General features: G+C 50.2%; 1 protein-coding gene across 1 annotated transcript; it reads left to right on the top strand.

Annotated features, from left to right (window-relative positions):
- The first annotated feature begins 10,051 nt into the window (after positions 1–10,051).
- On the top strand, positions 10,052–19,502 carry THNSL2 (threonine synthase like 2). Its single transcript, XM_061466317.1, has 9 exons — positions 10,052–10,146; positions 10,802–11,031; positions 11,700–11,894; positions 12,149–12,301; positions 12,997–13,227; positions 14,157–14,305; positions 16,943–17,068; positions 18,915–19,054; positions 19,170–19,502. Exons 2-9 carry the CDS (start codon positions 10,809–10,811, stop codon positions 19,435–19,437), a joined length of 1,485 nt encoding a protein of 494 aa, XP_061322301.1. The 5' UTR covers positions 10,052–10,146; positions 10,802–10,808; the 3' UTR covers positions 19,438–19,502.
- The last annotated feature ends 226 nt before the right edge of the window (positions 19,503–19,728 follow it).

Below are 19,728 nucleotides of genomic sequence, written 5' to 3'. Positions count from 1 at the left end.
TCACATGCCTTGTGGTCCACTGTAGCAGTGGGTTTTGGTGTGATCCAGATGCAGCAGTAGTCACAAAGTTGCCATTACAATCAGAGAATCATAGAATGGTTTGGGTTGGGAACCACCCTAAATTCATCCAGTTCCAGCCCTCCTGCCATGGGCAGGGACACCTCACACTAGACCATGTTGCCCAAGACTCCTTCCAACCTGGCCTTGAACACTGGCAGGGATGGAGCATTTACTACTCATCATTGTCTCCTAAGGAACAAACAGGACTCAAAACCAAATCCTGGGCTTCACCTGGTTCATCCTGAAGGCTGCAGTTTGATTCAGACTGCATCACTAATGGCCTTGCCTCAAAGAAAGGGGTTTCATGTGGATTAGATGGACTGGTGCCATTAGTGACCTACTGAGGCTATTGCCAGGAATCACCACTATAACCCCCATTCCCTCTCCTTTCCCCACAGGAACCACAGTCGGTCGTGTACAGAAGGATCATTCTGGCCCTCAGAGCCATAGTTCTGCCAAAAGCCACATCATCAAAGCAGGGCCAGCAGCAGCCTTCAAGCTGAGCCTCATTCCTTCCTCCAAAGAAGGGCTCAGAGCTGGGCTCCAATCCAGTGTGGTCCCCTTGGCTGAGCATCCTGGGTTGCTGAGCGACTTCAGAGCATCCATTCTCTGGGTCTGTGCTTCTTGCTCCCACCTCATGCTCTGCTCCAATGAACTCCTCCTCCCTCCCAAAGTCACCAGCTCAGGGATTTCCCCCCTTTTCACTCACATTCCTTCTCCCCTTGGCAACTCTTCCATTCTACCTTCTCACAGCACCTTTGGCCTTTTGAAATCATGGATAAATGCAAAAACCCCTCTGTTTCCTTCCAGTTCAGAGATGCTGTCAGAGCCTTTTGCAGCCACACATCCTGTAGGAGCAGGCTTAGCCCAGGGCTGCTGCCACCTCATCTCTCTGTGCTGCACAGTGCTGGGCTTCATTCAGCCTCAGTTTCTGGTTAATTAGTACAGGCAGCATCAGTCTGATGAGGCAGGAGAAGGAAAACCTCTGCTGGAGGGTATCCATAGGGAACATCACCCCTGCGCACCATGGAGGGGGCCAGGCAGGCTCAGAGGCACACATGGAGGGTGGGTTGATTCAGCAGTTTCCCAAACATCCCTTTTATCCCTCACGTTCCAACAGGAATGACATCACCTTGGGAACTGCATGACATGTTTTCCCTGTGCTGGGTGAATGACCTGGGGTCATGTGGGGCCACACATCCCTTTTCAGCTTCTTCATAGGGCTGGAGGTGACTGACCTCTAAGGCTGGCTCCTGGCAGCATATGGAGCTGGCAGCTCCCTGCCCCTCACCATGTCCTCTGGCCATGAGCCATTTGGAAGCACATGTGTGCCTCCCAGGCATTCCTGCCCTGGACCTCTTGCTGCTCCTCCAGGCAGTTCAGGTCCCCTCTCTTCACATGATGGATAAGGAGGTTCAGACTTGAAAAAAACCTGAATATTATTCTATCACCTTAAGCTTATCCAGTTCCAACCCCCTGCCATGGGCAGGGACACCTCACACTAAACCATGTCACCCAAGGCTCTGTCCAGCCTGGCCTTGAACACTGCCAGGGATGGAGCATTCACAACTTCCTTGGGCAACCCATTCCAGTGCCTCACCACCCTCACAGTAAAGAACTTCTTCCTTATATCCAATCTAAACTTCCCCTGTTTAAGTTTTAACCCATTACCCCTTGTCCTATCACTACAGTCCCTAATGAAGAGTCCCTCCCCAGCATCCCTATAGGCCCCCTTCAGATGCTGGAAGGCTGCTATGAGGTCTCCACGCAGCCTTCTCTTCTCCAGGCTGAACAGCCCCACACACATCTGAGATCAAAGCTGCTTTCCTCAGGTATCCTCTTCTACTTATGACATATCCATGTTCCCAGCTTTGGTGGGTTGGATAAATGAGGACTATGGATCACTGCTGGCGAGTTTAGAATTGCAATCAACTGATTTTTCAATCAATGATCAAAGATAAAACCTCTCTGGTTTGTCTGCTCTGTTGGACTCATGTTCTGGTACATCCCCCAGTAAAGAAATGCAGAAGTTCTTAGAAGAAGCCCTCACAGAATGAAATTTGGCCAAGGTAATGATTATCTAGGCAGGCCTGATGAGCAAACAGCAGGTGAGACAACCTTAATCTCAACAGCAAAGTTCAGAATACTTGTACATCTCCCCACCAGGATCTCTTCAAACATGACATCAATTTATCTTTCTAGGAAGAAGAACGTGTGCCTGATTTGCATTAACACGAGGCCACGTTAATTGACCATTTGGTTAAAACTAAATACCTACCCCAAATCATGGACCCGGTCTGTAGAAAGAGAAATGAGGAAGGTCTTGTGGGAAGCCAGCAGGTACTTTTGTGCTTAAGTTGCTTTGGAAATACAGTGTAGGATCATTTCTGCTTTACATCCCAAGGTGATGAATCAGGGAAATGCTGGTTGGGAGAGCCCTCTGAATGCCACTGATTCAACCTCTGGCTCAAAGCAAGAGCATCACCAACACCAGGTCAGCTCAGCCATGGCTTTGGCTGTATCTCAAACCCCACCTGCTCTACCTCTCTGGGTACCCATCTTGGGGCTGTACCCCCCCTCTTGAAGGAGATGCTTAATCCAAACCTCCCAAAGTGCACTCGTGTTATTACATCTGCCATTATCAAGAACTGTTTGACCCCGTCATCTGTTCAGCTGCCCGTGGAGCAGTTGGAAGCTGTTATCACCTTCTTCCCTCAACCCTTCCCTGGGATTCCTGGTCCTGGCTCCCACTTTCATTCAGTGTCTGCAGCGCACTGGGAAACCACCCTCCTGCATGCACTGCTTCCTGACAACTTGGATGTTGTGTTGGGGAACAGGATTTTGAGTCTCAGGGCTCCTGCAGCAAAAATCCTTCTCTGCATCCTCCAGGTTGAAGTAGAACTCTCAAGTTCTGAACTACGAGAAGGACTTGGCCCATCTCTGGAAGTGTTCAAGGCCAGGTTGAACGGGGCTTGGAACAACCTGGTATAGTGAACGGTGTTCCACCAGTGACTTCCCAGACTTTGATTTAAGATTAGTGCTTTGGGAAGCTGAGGCAGGGCTCTACACTAGGATATTCTTAGCCCAAATGTGACAGGCTACAAGCCAGGGCTTTTGCTGATTCAGTCATGGATTTCCCTAATACAGGTGCAGCTGAACACCCCAGAACTCCTACCCAGTTATTTTAAGAGCTTGGTCACATCCTTGCCAATCAGAGATCCCCAGGTGGACTTCCTTCTGTCTAAACCTGTATTATTGCTTGGTTGTTCCTATTTCTGCTCTACTTGTACCTGGGAACTTGGTCTCCTGCCCAGGGTTCACATCTTTGATCAGGTTATTTTTAACCTTGAGGAACAAAGGTTTCTTCAGCGGGCCAAATGATGGCATTGCTTGGAAAGGTTGGATGGGATGGGGAAGATGGTGCTGACGCTGAGATCCCCCTGATCATCTTGGTTTAACCATGTTTTCACTGTGCTGCATTACCAAGACAGCACTGAGATGAAATTCAGCACCTTTCCCATTACGTTTCTCCATTTGAAATGGCCATCACAGTCTCCTGGCTGCCTCCAAGCTGTAACTTCCAAGCCGTAGACATGCAAGCGCCAGTTCATGTTGGCTTAGATTAGATATTCCACTATCAGAGCCTTGATAAGAGTGCCGAAAGCAGCTGCTTGTACAGAGAGCTGCTGCTTGATAAAGCTTTCCATGAATGCCGAAATCCAGCAGAGGAATCAGCCCTTGTCATCTGATTACAAAGGTCCGAAAAGGAGCAAAGGCTTAGTACTGCTTCTCCAAGGGCAAGGCAATGGTTTCACTGATAGCATGAGACCTATCACTGGCTTAGCTTTGCTTACCAATGATCATGTGGGGAGCAGAGCCTGCAGAAGAGCTGGCCTTTACTGATGGGGTCTTGTCCTGCTGCAGGAATAAAGCTGCTGGTTGTGCCATGTTCTTGCCTCAAACACATGTGCCGTGGTGCTGTTGCCTCTTCCCAGGCACATGGAGCTTTGCCTTGTTGTTCTCTCCTTGCAGCTTTGGTGGGATGATGTCTTCCATGCCACTGTCCAGCTTATGGAACTGGAAATGGTGCTCACTGCTTATGGAATTAGGTTGAACCAGGGCAGGGGAAGAAATGGAGCCATTTTCAGTTAATGTTCTTGAATAAAGGGAGGTTTGGAAGAGCCCCACAAAGCACAGCATTGAACATTTAACCAATGCAAATGGGTTTCATCTCACCCCACCACATGGCTGCAGTGCAGATGCCTCCATCTGACCCAGGTGCATGGATACGCAGTGGGGATACATAAACCTTCATGTGGCCAAGTGTACACTTGCATGATGGGACACAAAGAGCAGCAGCCTCCAAGAGGCCGGATGAACTCAAGTCCTGGCTGTCACCTCTCCAGCTGGCCCGTGCTCTCTCCAGTCTTCATTTATCAATCACAGCAGCTCACTTAATAACTGCTACCAGCAGATTGCGGCTAATTAGTCAAGGAGAGCTTCTCAGGCCCATACAGACATGAGGAGGAGCCTGTGCGTCTGCGTGCCCTGCTGTTTGCACGTGAGTCCTGACGCACAACCCATCTCACCACACACACGCACTGTATGGATGTCTTGTTCCCTGAAATGGCTTTTCATTAATGTAATATCACTGTCAAAGCAGTTGACTTGGTGTGCCAGACCCATGATACCCAGTGGAGCCTCAGGGGTGATCATCACTCTTCTACGTTCACCACTCCAGACTGAATGTGAGGATGCTCTGTGCCACAGACCACTGTTCCTCTCTCTTTGAGCCAAATATACAACCACAGTTTGTGTTTAAACATAAGGGAAAGTCCAAACAAAACCCCCAAGAGTTTCCCTACCAGATGGTGCTCCTTGGCTGGGGAAAGCAATGGCACAGGTGCAATGCAGAGGCAGAACACTGCTTTGAGGTTGAATGAGGTCTGAGATTTCAGCAGGTCCAGGGCCAGGGGGATGCTCCATGGGAAACAAGCACAGTGCCAGCAAGGCCAGAGCTGTGGACAAAGTCTAGATTGCCACTGTGCATGTCCCACTTGATGCTGCTGCTGTGTTTGCTTTAGTTCAAGCACCTCCCTGAGCACGGGTATCCCTGCTTTCCATATAATGGAGCACATAGACACTGACTTTCCCAAAGTCACCTGAGAAGGTGATAAAGCAAATGAGCTGTAACTGCTCAGCCTCCACAGCCTCTTCCTTACTGGGTCCCTAATGAGCTGTCACAGAGCCCACATCCTATGGGATTGCAAACATTGAGATAAAATTTATCCCTGAGGTTTAATGCAAACTTTGATGCAGCACGAGCAGATTGCACAACCTGCTCCAGGTAACAGAGTCTTCAATGTCCCAACAGAGGAGCCAGCACTGCACCATCCCACCCTCACGCTCCCTTTCTGCTCTGCCTTTACAAGTGTGTCCTGCACTTTGGTCTCCAAGACCCAAACCACAACAGGGATGTCCTTGAGGCTGTTGTGAAAGACTTCGGGGTGAGGAAAGAGCACTGAACCCAGCCGATGTGCTGGCAGCTCCTTGCCCTGCAAAATCACCACAAGTGGAGGCGGAGAAGCGTGTGTGTATGTTTGTAGGTGAGAAAAGGTGTTGTCCCACGTAGAACTATCTCAGGTCAGCTAGAAAGAGGGGGAAAGAGCCCCATTCGCTGTAACCACGGGGCAGTTCTGTGCACGTTAATTCATCTACAACTGTACATTTCTGCCTTACAGCTCCTTGACACGAGGCTCAGACAAATGATTCTGGGTGCATGTTTGCCTGTGCAGATGCAGACAGCCCCCTTCCTGCTATAGATCTAGGAACCTCACCTACGTGTGGGTCTGCCTCTGAGAAAGGCAGAACTGAAATACTTTGATTTCTGGCCAAACCCCTACAGTTTGTCCCTGGAATCTCTCTGTTTTCACTGTAAAAGTTCATACTTCTGTGCATCAGAAGGCAGGAGATACAGATTTTCTTCAGCAACCCCTTGTGACAAGCTTATGTGTTTTCTCTCAGACAACATAACACAATTCCCACTGGAAGCAGTCCGTACAGGGTGGTAAAGGGCATTGCAAAACCCCGAACATCCTTATTGCTTACCGGACCTGCCTGGCATTGCTTGGCTCCCTTATAGGTCTGAAAGCTTCTGTTCGTGCATGGTTTTCAGACAACTCATGGGCAGAGACAGAACAGGGAGATATGAGGAGATTTTTGTGCTGACTGATCTCATGTGATGCTCTTGTACTAAACTGGGTGCATTCTTGTCCGGGGGTCTTTCCATGTTCCCCTTTCTGAGTCTCTCCATAGAATTAGGCTCTAGAGACACCCAGGGGATGAGCGACCCTCCTGGAAGGGGGGTGATAGACCCCAGGGAGAAGATGGGGTGAACATAAGCAATCTCTTTCTCACCCCGACAAGCTTTTGCATTGGTTCACCCCGCTCCATAGCCTGGCTGCCTGCTGCAGGACATTGCCTGGTCCTCCTCTTCCTCGGCTCCCAAATGGGGCTCTTCGAGAGGGGTTTCCTGGCTGTTGCCTGAAATCCCGGTGGGATGCTGTGCATCCATGGCCGGGAAGTTGGAGGGAGGGAGGGAGGGGAGGGAGGGAGGGAGGGGAGGGCGGGCTGATGGAAGGACAACATTCCTTGGTGGATGCGAGGCGCTGCCGCCATCTAGTGACATGGGGATGCACTGGCGGCGCTGCCAGAGCCTGCGGTCCCCGTAGAATCAGAGGATCAAACAGGTTGGAAAAGCCCTTCAAACTCATCCAGTCCAACCATTGCCCAGCACTGCTGAGGCCACCACTAACCCATGGCACTGAGGCCTCATCTCCACGGTGTGTGAACACTTGCAGGGACGGTGACTGCAGCCCTGCCCTGGGCAGCCTGTTCCAATGCCTGAGCACCCTCTGGGGAAGGAATTGTTCCTCAGCTCCACCTAAACCTGCCCTGGTGCAGCTTGAGGCCGTTTCCTCTTGTCCCATCCCTTGTTCCTTGGGAGCAAAGCCCAGCCCCTCCTGGCTCCATCCTCCTGTCAGGCACTTGTAGGGAGCCATCAGGTCCCCCCCCGAGCCTTCTCTTCTCCAGAGTGAACCCCCCAGGTCCCTCAGCCGTTCCCCATCACACTTGTGCTCCAGGCCCTGCACCAGCTCCGTGCCCTTCTCTGGACCCATCCCTGGGGATGCGCTGCTGGGTGTGTGCAGAGGGAACCCAAACCCAACGCACTGCTTGTGCCTGGGACATAGAAGGGGGCCATTGCTGGAGAGGAGAGAAGGCTGCTCAGCAAACACGGAGCCGAGTGTTTCAGTGCTCTCCTGTGAGTGCTACAATGCTCTGGGTGAGACCTGAAATACGGGGGTGAGGTGTGCAGGAACATGTGCTCTACGTGCCCTTCTGCTTCCTTGGTCCTTACCATGCCTTTTGTGCAGGGAAAGGCTGAGGAAATTCCACCTGGAGCGATGAAAACTGAAGCAGTACAACTAAAAGAGCTGGCAAAGTCTGAGAGCAGCCTTAGCTAAGGTTTGCAAATACAGCCGATTCCTGACATGCGAGTCCAAAGAGTCAGAACTGCTCAGGAAGAGGCAAGGTCCAAAGTGGAAGTGCAAATCCCAGCAGGAATATGGAGGCATTGAGTAAGACCAGGTTAATTAAAGGCTATTACGTTTTCCAGCTCTGGATCTGTTGCTGCAGTGGATGAGCCCTGACAGGCTGGTGTGCAGCAGCAGCACAGGGCCTCCATTCCCGTCCTTCCTTTTACAGATCCAGATAATATTAAAGAAATAGGACTTTAAACACAAATGCATGGAAATTGCAGGGCTAAACATAGGAAAAGCCCTCCCAGTGAATAGCTGTCATCCCAGTACATGTCCTATGTGCTCACCCTGTGTTCTATACTCACTCATAGCTGCCAACAAGCAATCCCTAGCATCAAAGCACGATCAATGACCTCATTAGCAAGGGCTATCACTGCTGATCGGCCCAGGACATAGATAAAGCTGGGGCAACAGACCTGCTACCATTTCCTTCTGTCAATGGGAAGCAACGAGTGACCTGATTTAACCCATTTTCCTATTGCAGGGTTCCCATATGCACCCTGCAGGGTTCTAATGCTAAAGGGTTCCTAAGTTTCATTATAAGCTCTTGACATGAAATAAATACATACATTAGATGAATCAGTGGTCTCACACAGGTAGTGTACACATTGAAAGTGTTAGATGTAGGGTAAATGAATACCCAGAGGCATAAAGTCTCATGGTGGTGGGAGTAGGGAGGATGCGCTGTGAAACCCTTGTGGAGACAATCAGATGCTCATTGGTGATATTAAAGTATTACATTAATAATAAAAGCTATCAGCTTGTGCAGCTTTCCCCATGGATTTGATCCTTTCCTTGTTCAAGCCTAAATTTGAGCTGGGTTCAAAGCCTGCTTTGCCTCTGCATGGGCAGAGACTGCTGCAAAGGAAGAAGATCCTGACTTCACCTTGGCACTCTGTCATGGGAGAGGTCAGAGGAGGCAAAGTGCTGTATCCTGCAGCTTTTAGTGTATTTTTAGTTGATTATATTCATTTCTATTTTGTATTTTCTTGTATTTCACTGTTTCTTTTCCAGAGATGCTACTTGAAGTGTATTGTGTCAGCTGCCACTGGAGCATGACGTGGAGCTAAGGCTCCATCCTGGGGACATTGCCCAGTGACCCTGGAGGCTTTTGGTGACTCCAAGGATAGATCTGGTGAGGTTTCACCATTGATCTAAACATCATCTGTGAAGAACAAGGTCCAGCTCTGCTGCCTGTGCTTTCTAGTGCCCTGTGAAAGGACTTGGATGCACATCTGGAATGAGAAGGGACCCCCGTTACAGGTTCAGCATCCCACTACATGCCAATGTGCCAAGAGGACCTGGTGGCTGTGGGTTCAGAGAGGACCCTGGGGTTACAGCAGGTTTGGGTGGTTCAGGCTTCATCCTTGCAATGCGATCAGAAACACTGAGCACAGAGATCTCCCTGCAATGGGGAGATATGGGCTGGCTGGGAGATAGAATACATAGAAGTACAGGCAAGTAGCTCCATTTCTAGCTGATTTCTTAGAGGTGGTCAGAAAATGAGCAAGCTTTTTATGTGTTGGGCTTAGAAAAGCCAGTTTCCATATCAGTGCCCAGGGAAAGGACTGGATCACTCTCTACCAGAGACTTTTCTCATGGCTCTGGTTACTCATGGGAGTAAAAGAAGGATTGTGTGTTGGGCTGGACTTTGATGCTGTGGTAGTCATGTATCCCTCACTGCAGGTGTGGGCTTCCTGAGTCACATCTGGCTGTTACCAGCCATGCTTTGTACCTCAGCATCTTACCTTCCTGCACCCTGGGTCCACGCAGTCACCAGTCCTGTGGTCCTTCTCCTTCAAACAACACTTCTTTATTAAGCTAAAAGGTAAGAAAAAGGATGCACAGCCCTTCCCTGCAAAGGAGAACTGAGTTTTTCACACAGCCCTGCGTATGCCCCCTCTTTGTCCTGTGCCTCAGTTTCCCCAACGGTGGGATAGAGCTGTTATCACATCCCAGCCTCACCGTCTCAGCTGAATACAGACTGGTTTTGGTTGGAAGGGACCTCTGGAGGTTTCCCACCCAAACCCTGCTTTAAGCAGGTTCAATCTCAGCTTCAAACCCAACCTCACGGTTAAATCAGGTGTATCTCAGTGCTTCCCCAGCTGTACTTTGAGCTCTAATGGGGTCACGCTGACCACAAGCTCCTTGTGCCCTGTTTGATCGCCCTCATGGTTAAAACCTAACTCCTAACACTGAACCAGCTTTCTCCCCTGCTGCAGCCTGTGCCTCCTGCCCGGCCGCACCAGGAGCAGCTCAGCTCCATCTTTCCCACGTATTCCCATTCCCAGAAGCGGTGTGGGAGGACCGAGTGCGCCGAGGGGAACATTGACCTGTGGCAACGAGGGGAAGTTTCCCGTGAGCACAAGTGCAGGCAGAGGCTGCCCGGTTACAAGTGCTGGGGGTGAGTTTCGTGGCTGCTTTCCCTGCCTCTGCGTTGGGGTCAGGAAGGTTGTGGCCGTGCCGAGGGGCTGCTTGAGTGTCCGAGGTGGGAATAGCTATGGAGATTCATGGGATGCAGGGGGTTAAAAGGGGCTTCTAGCGGCAACGCCGGAGGCTGCTCAGTGGGATTTGCATGAATCCAGAGGTTTCGCTCGGCCTTTCCTACATGAGTTAAATCCCATCTTTAGTGTAACCCCTTTGGCAAAATGCGGACTCAAAACCCCCAAGTCGTTCTCTTCCCTTTATCTACCTACTTTTAAAGCTCCAGGTTTTGCAAGTAGCCCGCAGGGGACATGACGTGCTTGCACAGCGACTTCAGCGCCATCAGGGCTTTGCTTAAGCCGGGGAGTGTGTCCGGGGCATGGTGGGAATGGCGCAGGGAAAGCGGGATCAGGAGGCTCCGTGCAAACCTCAGGCAGCGTTTCCAGTGCCTGCAAAACGATGTGTGCCCTCTGCCAGCCCCGGCTACTCCAGCAACCTGTGGCTTTTGGGGGGAGGAGGCGGTTTCCTCCCTGAGGATATTTGTCTGTCCACGTGGGAAGTTCTATAGAACCATAGGATGGTTTGGGATGGAAAGAACCATGCAGTTCCACCCCCTGCCATGGGCAGGGACCCCTCACAGCATCCCATAGGTTGGGATGCGGGACTGTTCCGAGTTAGGGGTGCTCAGGGCCTTGGCAGTGATTGCGGTGTCTCCCCAGCACCACCATGGAGTACATCAGCACACGGGGAGGCGCAGGGACCGTCGACTTCGAGAGGACCCTCTTCTCCGGCTTCGCATCCGATGGGGGCCTCTTCATGCCCAAGCGCATCCCCTCTCTGGATCGGGACACCCTGCGGAGATGGAGCAGCCTCTCCTACCCAGAGCTGGTGAAGGAGCTGTGCTCCCTCTTCATCACTGCTGACCTGGTCCCACGGAGCACACTCAGTGGTGAGCCTCAACCGGCTGCTCGCAGGGATGTGCAGCAGGGGTTTGGGGTGATCAATGCATCTGCCTGCCTTCGCTCCATCCTCTTCACAGCCACTGGAGTTTGGAGCCTGCTGCATCACTCCCTGCTGCTTTCTGTACCCTATTCTCTGTCTGGGAGGAGAATCTCCCCTTGCTGGGAATTGCTACCTTGTGGAAAAGGTGTCCTGTCTGTGCAAATAGGGATTCTGGTGACTATAACAGTGATAGCTGATGCTGTGGCCCTGCTTGCTGCGGGGTGCTCCAGACCTGCCCTCCACCAGGGCTTTCTGGTGTTGCACACTCCCACTGAGACTGGTTTTTAGTGGTTTTGGCATTTAACAGCTATCACTGCACCAGAGGGCAGCTACAACCTCTGCTGCAATAGCACCTTATGGCAAATCCTGGTTTCCTGTGTTTTATATTGTAACACAGCTTTGATTGTGTCAGGTATCGGCTGGGGTTACTTGTATACAGCTGTCCAACACAATGAACATGGGCTGGTTTACTCCCAATAGCTAGGAATAACTTGTTGGGTATCTATCACCTCTCCAGCAACAGAGTCTTTGTTGTGTGTGAATGGTGCAGGAAGGCATGGGTCAGAAAAACGCTCCTCTACCCAATCTAAGCTCCTTTAACCATCTTCCCTACAGACCTGGTCGACAAGGCCTTCAGCAGGTTCAGACACAAGGATGTCGTCCATCTATCCAGGCTGAAAGATGGGCTGAATGTTTTGGAGCTCTGGCACGGGGTTACTTATGCGTTTAAGGACCTGTCCTTGTCCTGTACAGGGCAGTTTTTACAGTACTTCTTGGAGAAAAGGCAGAAGCACGTCACTGTTTTGGTGGGTGAGTATGCCTCTTTGTGTAGGGGAGGTCTTTACCTTGATTGCCATCATCTCATGACCCTCCCCATAGAAGCCCTGGGTGGTGTTGCCTCATAGGTGGCTGGTGAATGGCCTGTGGGCAACGGCAGGGTGGCTGCTCCAGCCAAAAGCATCTCAGGGAACATCTCTGCATCTTATTCTTCAAGTGCAGTGATGCAGGTTTGACTGACACATCAATTCTTTTTGCTCTTCTTGGTTCTCCCTCACTCGAAACAGGGACTTCAGGGGACACTGGGAGCTCAGCCATTGAGAGCGTGAGAGGGCAGAAGAACACAGACATCTTTGTTCTGCTGCCCAAGGGGTTGTGCACCCAGATACAAGAGCTTCAGATGACCACCGTCATTGAAGACAACATCCACATCTTTGCTGGTTGGTGTTGCTGTTGGAATGCCCAGTTTATGGCTCTTCTGTGTCAAACCATGACTCTAGAAGTCTCAGGGAGTTGCAGTTTTAGTAGCTGCAGCCATCCAGGTCATTGCCACCATGGTCACTATGCCCAGATATCTGGCTAACTGGAGCCTGTAGCACATATCCTCAGTTTGATCACCAAGTGTTTCAAGGCTTCCTTTTCTCCTGGCCATGGATCAGAGCTGCTTCTATGCAGGTGACTGGTGTTTAGCTGCACTGAATTAGGACCGTTTCTTGGTACTAGAAGGATTGAAGGTCACCCCTTCTCCCGTCCCCTCATCTTCATGGTGGCTCATCCCTTACCACCATGCTGTCCCCATGGTTAGGAATTACCTCTGGGCTCTTTGCTGTCCCATGGATGCCTCTGCTCAGCCAGGTCTCACCTTGTCATCTCATAGGGGATGCAGGTATTTGCCTTCCTGGCTAAGACATACTTGGGATAAGCAAGAGCCTAGAGTGCAACGTCTGCAGAAACCATGCAGCATCCATGCAGTGGATGGCTCAACCGCTGGCTCCCAAGGCGGGTGGGCATCTCAGGTCATCCTTAGCTGCAGCACACAGCAGGGCTTGAGGCTGACCCCATTTCTGAGCAGAAATACCTTGTGCCTGATGCACTGATGTTGGCAGATCTAATCTTCCCTTTCTCCCTCCGCCAGCTCATGGGAACAGCGATGAAATTGATGTGCCCATCAAGGAACTGTTCGCCGATGTAGATTTTGCCCAAAAATACAATCTGATGAGCTTGAATTCAGTCAACTGGTCCAGGATCATGGTGCAGATTGCTCACCATTTCTATGCTTACTTCCAATGCGCCCCATCCCTGGATACCACCCCGCTGCCAGTGGTGGAAATTGTTGTGCCAACAGGAGGAGGAGGAAATATCACAGGTAAAGAGGGAAAAAGATAGGTTAGATAACGAAGAGAGTGCTTGACCTATGGACTAAAAGCACATTGCAGATGCTGTGTATTGCTGTTTATACACCCACTCTCTGGTAGGGTTTCTTCAGCACCACTTCTGTTTTATTACTCATGGATGGTTATTAGTCATTCAGGGGTCACTGAGGATTTGGAAGGTGCAGGAAAGCCACACCACCCTTTGGTGACTGTAGCTATCTTGAAGATGGGCACATTGGAAAAGGATAGAATGTGTCTGATCCAGAAAGGAGGGAAAATACTGCAGCTCTGTTTTGTGTGGAGTCCTGCCTAGTCCTGCTCTGGTTTGCATAGAGTACACTCAAGAGAACCACTCTTTATTGCATAATCTGGCCTTCTAAATGTGAGTCCTTGATTGCCTCAATCCCAAAAACATAGAATCACAGAATGGTTTGGGTTGGAAAGGATCTTAAGATCAGCCAGTTCCAACCCTCCAGCCATGGGCAGGGACACCTCACAATAGAAAATGGACCTAGAAGTGTCTTATGAGAGCAGTATTAATAAGCTGCAAGAGCCCAAAAGCTTCATCTCTCTTGTTTGAATAGCAACTGCCTGACCTCTCAGTCCTCTTCCCATCCACCTTCAAAGGCGGAGATGCCCAAGGGTCAGTGTTCAATGGCAGGTGAAGCATTGCATCCCTGGGCTTTATAATCTGGTGCTCTACCAAAACATTAAAACCAGGTATCTCAGAGTCATAGAATCATGGAATAGTTTGGGTTGGAAAGGACCTTAAGATCATGCAGTTCCAACCCCCTGCACTAGGGAATGCCATTTGCATCTGCTTGGGAACTATATGCCCAATGAATCTGTACAATGACTTCTTGCTAAATCTCCTCTGAATGTTTCTTCATCAAGTGTTTGTTTTCACTTCTTTTTCCCTGAGCTGGATGCATTGCCCAGAAAATGGGTCTCCCAATTCGCCTTGTTGCTGTGGTGAACAGCAACGACGTCATTCACAGGACTGTCCAACATGGAGATTTCTCACTGTCAGAGAGCGTGAAGCCTACCTTAGCATCAGCCATGGATATTCAGGTATGGAATGAACTGACCAAAATGGGAAAATATCCAATATGATATGTTTTTCCCCTTGTACTTTGTTCTACCTGGTTTATGAGAGCAGAATTCTGCCACTGGCAATGCCTCTCAGTGATGCATGAAGAGGTGTGACTCATATGAGCATTTATGCTGCGGACTGCTGAGCTGAGATTGATCAAATGCCTTCTTCCTCGCTTCTCAATGCTTGACTTTGTAGTCTTCATTCTGGAATGCTGGTTCTGGGGTTTCACTGGTGCAAGGTTAGCAAGAGAGGGATGTTTCCTCAGAATGTAGCACTTGGAAAGCTGTAAATCCCATTATGTCTCAAGGGCTTTGTTGATGCTTCTGAAAGGAAGAGACCAGGAAGAAGGTAAGGAAGCCCAGAGATGCCTCCTCTATGGCCATGTGCAGCTTGCTCAGAGCAAAACAAGTCTGAGCAGGCAGGCAAAGGCCTCAGAAATGAAAAGTCATGGAGGTACAGAAACCAAACACCTGGAAGCAAATACCTCCCTTTTCATACCTACCCTGTGATCCACAGGGATTGGACCTGCTTCCAAACAAGTGATCAAAGTGTGAAAGACAAAGACTTGGTGTTGTATCACTGTGGCCTTAGGCTACCTGGATTTTCCAAGAGCTGTTCAAACAGCCAGGGAGGACCTGGGAGCCTGGAGGAGCTGCCATACTTTGCAGTCAAAAAGTCATTACGCCCCTATCACCAGGCTGTTGTGGTCTGCAGCTTGACTTTCCTCCTGAGGCATGGATTTATGGAGCTCTTCAAAGCTCAAAGGGTAGCTGGGCTCCTCTCAACCCATGTCCCTGGGGCACTAACTATATTCCAGACTTTGGGATCATGAGGGAAGGCAGCTGAGTGGGGTGATGCCCAGAGATTCCTGAGGAGCTGGATGGGTGGACCCGTCTGCACATCCCTCTCCACCCGTCATGGTTCAGCTCACATCTGAAGCATCCATGCAAATATTTCCACAGTTCAACAGTTCATTCATGCTGGAATTCAGGGCTTTTCTAGCTGGGACCTGCTCAAAGCAGGGTCAGGCCGGAGGTCAGACTGGGTTGCTCTGGGCTTTGGCCAGTTGGGTGTTGGAAACCTTCAAGGATGGAGAGTGCACAACCTCTTTAGGTTGCCTCTTCTGCAGACTAAGCTAAAGCAGAGAAAACTTTCCAATTAGATGCTAACTGAAGAGATGAAGGTGAAGCAGAAAGTCCAGCGTGAATGAGCCTTGTAAGGAGCTATCCCAGGAGAATCACAGCAGATGCTGTTTCTTTGCGTTACTTTAAACTAACCAAGGGCTGTTCTCTGGCCTTGAGGTCAGAAAGTACCACACAGCTTATATGTACATGCCAAAACGTTCCTTGGGAGCAGTCCCCACCATGACCTGCCCTCCAGACTGGGCCCCAGTGCTCTCCTACGCAACTCCAGAGGCATAGGACAAAATCAGACCAGAGAGCTGGTTCATAACTTAAACGGCACGGCCAATGCTTGTACCAGTGTCCTGGCCCAGTTCAACTTCCTGGTGTCTATGTCTATGTAATGCTCTGCAGTGGAAACCATGAGGCTGGTATGAATGGAGGGGAAAGGGACAGGTCTGGATGTGGGAGCAGCAGAAGGAAGGATGGGAGGAAGGGTGTCAGGAGGGTGCTGGAGGCACCTCCAGTAGCAGTTCATTGCAGTCCAAGCACTCTGACACGTAGCTTCTCAGGACAGCCTAAACCAGGGGACAGCCTAAAGGAAAGGGCTCAACCAAACTAGACTGAAGATTACAGGCTGGAGGCTCTGGGATGTGATGATGGGAAGATAAAGAACAGGACTGGGGCCATAAGCCATCCAGATAAGGACACGAAAGGCTGAGTAAGTCCTGATGACTCACTAAGGTAGGTCAGGATGAAGAGACAAAAGGTCATAGGCATTGCCAGCTGCTAAGAGGTGTAAAGAACTGAACCAAGACCAATGCTTGGACCCAGGAGATGTGATGAGGACTTGGTATTGGTACCCCTTGTCCTGTTTATCCTTAGAAGGTTTCCTGGCCAAGGTCAACATTCACCTGGGTTAATGTTTCTTGGTGTGTGTGAGCATGCAAGAATGAGACAGCGAGCAGTGAATTGAGACCCTCTTGTATGGTCTTGCACCGAGTTTTGTTGCAGTGTTGCAACACCCATTGCTCCATACAGGCCAGTCAAGTCCTATATGTGCCTCGTGTGTTCATAAAGATCATGGGTCAGCCCTTCAGGGAGCTGCAATGCTGCAGCATTGAGTAAACAGCTGGATATTTCGGGTTCTCAAATACAGTGTGTTATTAGACTGCGTTCCTCAAGGTGATTGCACTGATGTGGTCACTCCTTAGATTTATCAGTAGTCCCTTTATTAGTTTTATTCTCAATCTGATGGTCACTGCCAGACTGCTCTGACAGGTCAGAGGTCTGAAAGACATTGTGTTCCCAAAGACTTGTCTTGGAATATAAATGTGCAGGGGGAAAGACACAAAGCCCACTGCCGCTTCCACCAAGACAAATGCATCGGCAGGACCTCAACCCTCATCAGACATCATAGAATCCACACAGGTGCTCTGCCATTGAGACAAGCGCTTGGATTTCCACTGCTCACCTCTTGCCTTGTCCCAGGAGCCTTACAACGTGGAGAGGGTCCTCTGGCTGCTCTCAGGCTCCGACAGCTGCCTGATAAAAACGCTGATGGAGCAATTCAGCGCATCGAAAAGCCTGAAGCTGCCGGAGGATTTGCACAGGAAGGTCAGTTCCTCACTCACAGAATCACACAGAACCACTGGGGTTGGAAAGGACTCTGGAGATCATCCAGTCCAACCCCTCTGCCAAGGCAGGGACACCCAGAGCGGGTTACACAGGAGCACGTCCAGGGGGGTTTGGGATGGCTTCAGAGAGGGGGACTCCACAACTCCCTGGGCAGCGCTCTGACACCCTCAACATGAAGAAGTTCTTCCTCATAGGATCATAGAATACTTTGGGTTGGAAAGGACCTTAAGATCATCCAGTTCCAACCCCCTGCCATGGGCAGGGACACCTCACACTAAACCATGTCACCCAAGGCTCTGTCCAACCTGGCCTTGAACACTGCCAGGGATGGAGCATTCACAACTTCCCTGGGCAACCCATTCCAGTGCCTCACCACCCTGACAGTAAAGAACTTCTTCCTTATATCCAATCTAAACTTCCCCTGTTTAAGTTTTAACCCGTTACCCCTTGTCCTATCACTACAGTCCCTAATGAAGAGCCCCTCTCTAGCATCCCTATAGGCCCCCTTCAGATACTGGAAGGCTGCTATGAGGTCTCCACACAGCCTTCTCTTCTCCAGGCTGAACAGCCCCAACTTCCTCAGCCTGTCTTCATACAGGAAGTGCTCCAGTCCCCTGATCATCCTCGTGGCCTCCTCTGGACTTGTTCCAACAGTTCCATGTCCCTTTTATGTTGAGGACACCAGTACTCCCAAGTGAGGTCTCACGGGAGCAGAGTAGAGGGGCAGTATCACCTCCTTTGCTGGTCCACCTCATGTTGAGGTGGAAATTGTTGCGTTTTAGTTTATGGCCATTGCTCCTCGTCCTGTTGCTGGGCATCACTGGAAAGAGTCTGGCACCATCCTCCTGACGCCCACTTTTGAACTATTGATCTGCATTGATGGGATCCCCTCTCAGTCTGCTCTTCTCTAGACTAAAAACTCTAGATTCACACAGCACTCTATGTGTGTGTATGAGGAGATCTACTGCCACCACTTGTTCTCAACTTATTTTTGGATTAAAAAAATCATAGCAGAGAGTTTCCAACCAAAAACATAATGTGAGACGAGAGCAGAAGTTTTCTATGTATGTGCATGGAGATGTTAAAAACCCATTTAATTATATTTTTCTAAAGAAACATCTTTCTTCTTTGAAAAACTAATGAAAAAGACCTACAAGTATTTAAGTAAGATATGAAACCACGCTGTCCTTGGCCACTGCAGCGCCAGCACGGAGGCATCACGGAGCAGGAGCCAGCACAAACTGAGGGTGCTGTTTGGGAGTCGCCTGTGTAATGCTTTAAGTGATGGGTTTGGTGCTGCAATCCAGCCTCGGTGTTACAGCACAAGGGAGCACAAGCACAAAGCAGGAATAGAGGTGGAAGTCGAACTTTTAAACTGGGAGGCTTTTGGGCCAGATGCAAAGCTCTGCCTCTTCCCATCCAACACACACTGTTCACACTGAGCATCCTTTGCCCAGTGCCCACTCCTGCTTGTGCAGCAACAAGATAAATACTGAAAAGCTGCATTATTAAAAGAAATAAGAGCTTATGAACTGAGGTGGGTTTTACAAGCCCTCAGAGACTCCCTCCGAGCATGTAAACACAAAGCAGAGCTGAGGAGCTTAGTTCGTGCTCTGAGCACCTGGGGATGGAAAGCCCCTGCTTGCACCCCATCCATTCCCAGCAGTGCCTCATTCCCCAGCTCCAGCAGCAACCCCTTTTCCTTCAGTCCCTGTGGAACCCCACCTCAGACTGCTTTGCTGAGTTCCCATAGCACCAGCCCCACTGGGAACACTTGGGATGGTGATGCCCTGTGCCAGCCTCCCCATTTCCCTTGGGTCCACAGCTCTCTGAGACCTTGCGCTCATGCTCAGCCTCAGATGAGGACATCGTGCGAGCCATGCGGCGCTGCTGGGAGGAGAATCACTACCAGCTGTGTCCTCACTCTGCTGTGGCTGCTCACTATCACTACTCACACCCAGACAGGTAAGAACAGCGGTGCCTGGGAGCACTGGGAGCAGAAGCACCACTTGCTCCTGCAGCATCTCCAGCTCAGGACTCGTTCACATCAATAATTTTCTTCCTTTCCTTTCCCTTTCAGAACGCACCGGTGTTGCTTAGCTCCAGCCTCTGCAGTCAAATTCCAGGATGCCCTGCTCCGTGCTGGCCTGGTTCCCCAGATCCCCCCTGAAATCACTGCCTTAACAGCGATGGAGACCAGGTCAATCCCCCTGCAGCGGGGACAGGACTGGGCACAGGCGCTCAGGGAGCGGATTGAAGCTGCAGCAAAGCAGTGGGAGGCACGGAGCAGTCGGTTGGGATCCCCAGGACAGCAGGAGATCACCAGGCAGGGGGTCACACAGGCCTGAGATACCAGGGCAAGGCCAATGCCTCATAGGGCTCATTTTCCATTCCCAGGAGAACCATGTTTTATGCTCTGTCTATGCAATGAATTATTAGCAAGGACACACTTAATTATTGACATATATAGACTATTTCATAACATTTTCAGTAGAGCTCTGCAGTTGTATCCTCTTTTTCCTAGTAGTTCATAAAAACTGATTGAAACTCTGAATAAACTCACCTATTCCATCATTACTGGCTACTACAGAAAGCTTCTTTAGTGCTACCCACAGTTGGCAGCTTCTTGAAGGTTATTC

The sequence above is a fragment of the Pezoporus flaviventris genome, unplaced genomic scaffold (genome assembly GCF_033815535.1).
Source record: "Pezoporus flaviventris isolate CSIRO_AGI_PZ_B2104156 unplaced genomic scaffold, CSIRO_AGI_Pfla_v1 ptg000002l, whole genome shotgun sequence".
NCBI classification, from domain to species: Eukaryota; Metazoa; Chordata; class Aves; order Psittaciformes; family Psittacidae; genus Pezoporus; species Pezoporus flaviventris.
This window is presented reverse-complemented; position numbering and strand designations above follow the sequence as displayed.

Excerpts from the sequence above, each read along its gene's own strand:
- THNSL2 (XM_061466317.1), top strand. The coding sequence starts at position 10,809 with ATGGAGTACATCAGCACACGGGGAGGCGCAGGGACCGTCGACTTCGAG. Across the intron at positions 14,306-16,942 it reads CATCAGCCATGGATATTCAG|GAGCCTTACAACGTGGAGAG; the intron begins GTATGGAATGAA and ends GCCTTGTCCCAG. Across the intron at positions 17,069-18,914 it reads CGGAGGATTTGCACAGGAAG|CTCTCTGAGACCTTGCGCTC; the intron begins GTCAGTTCCTCA and ends TTGGGTCCACAG.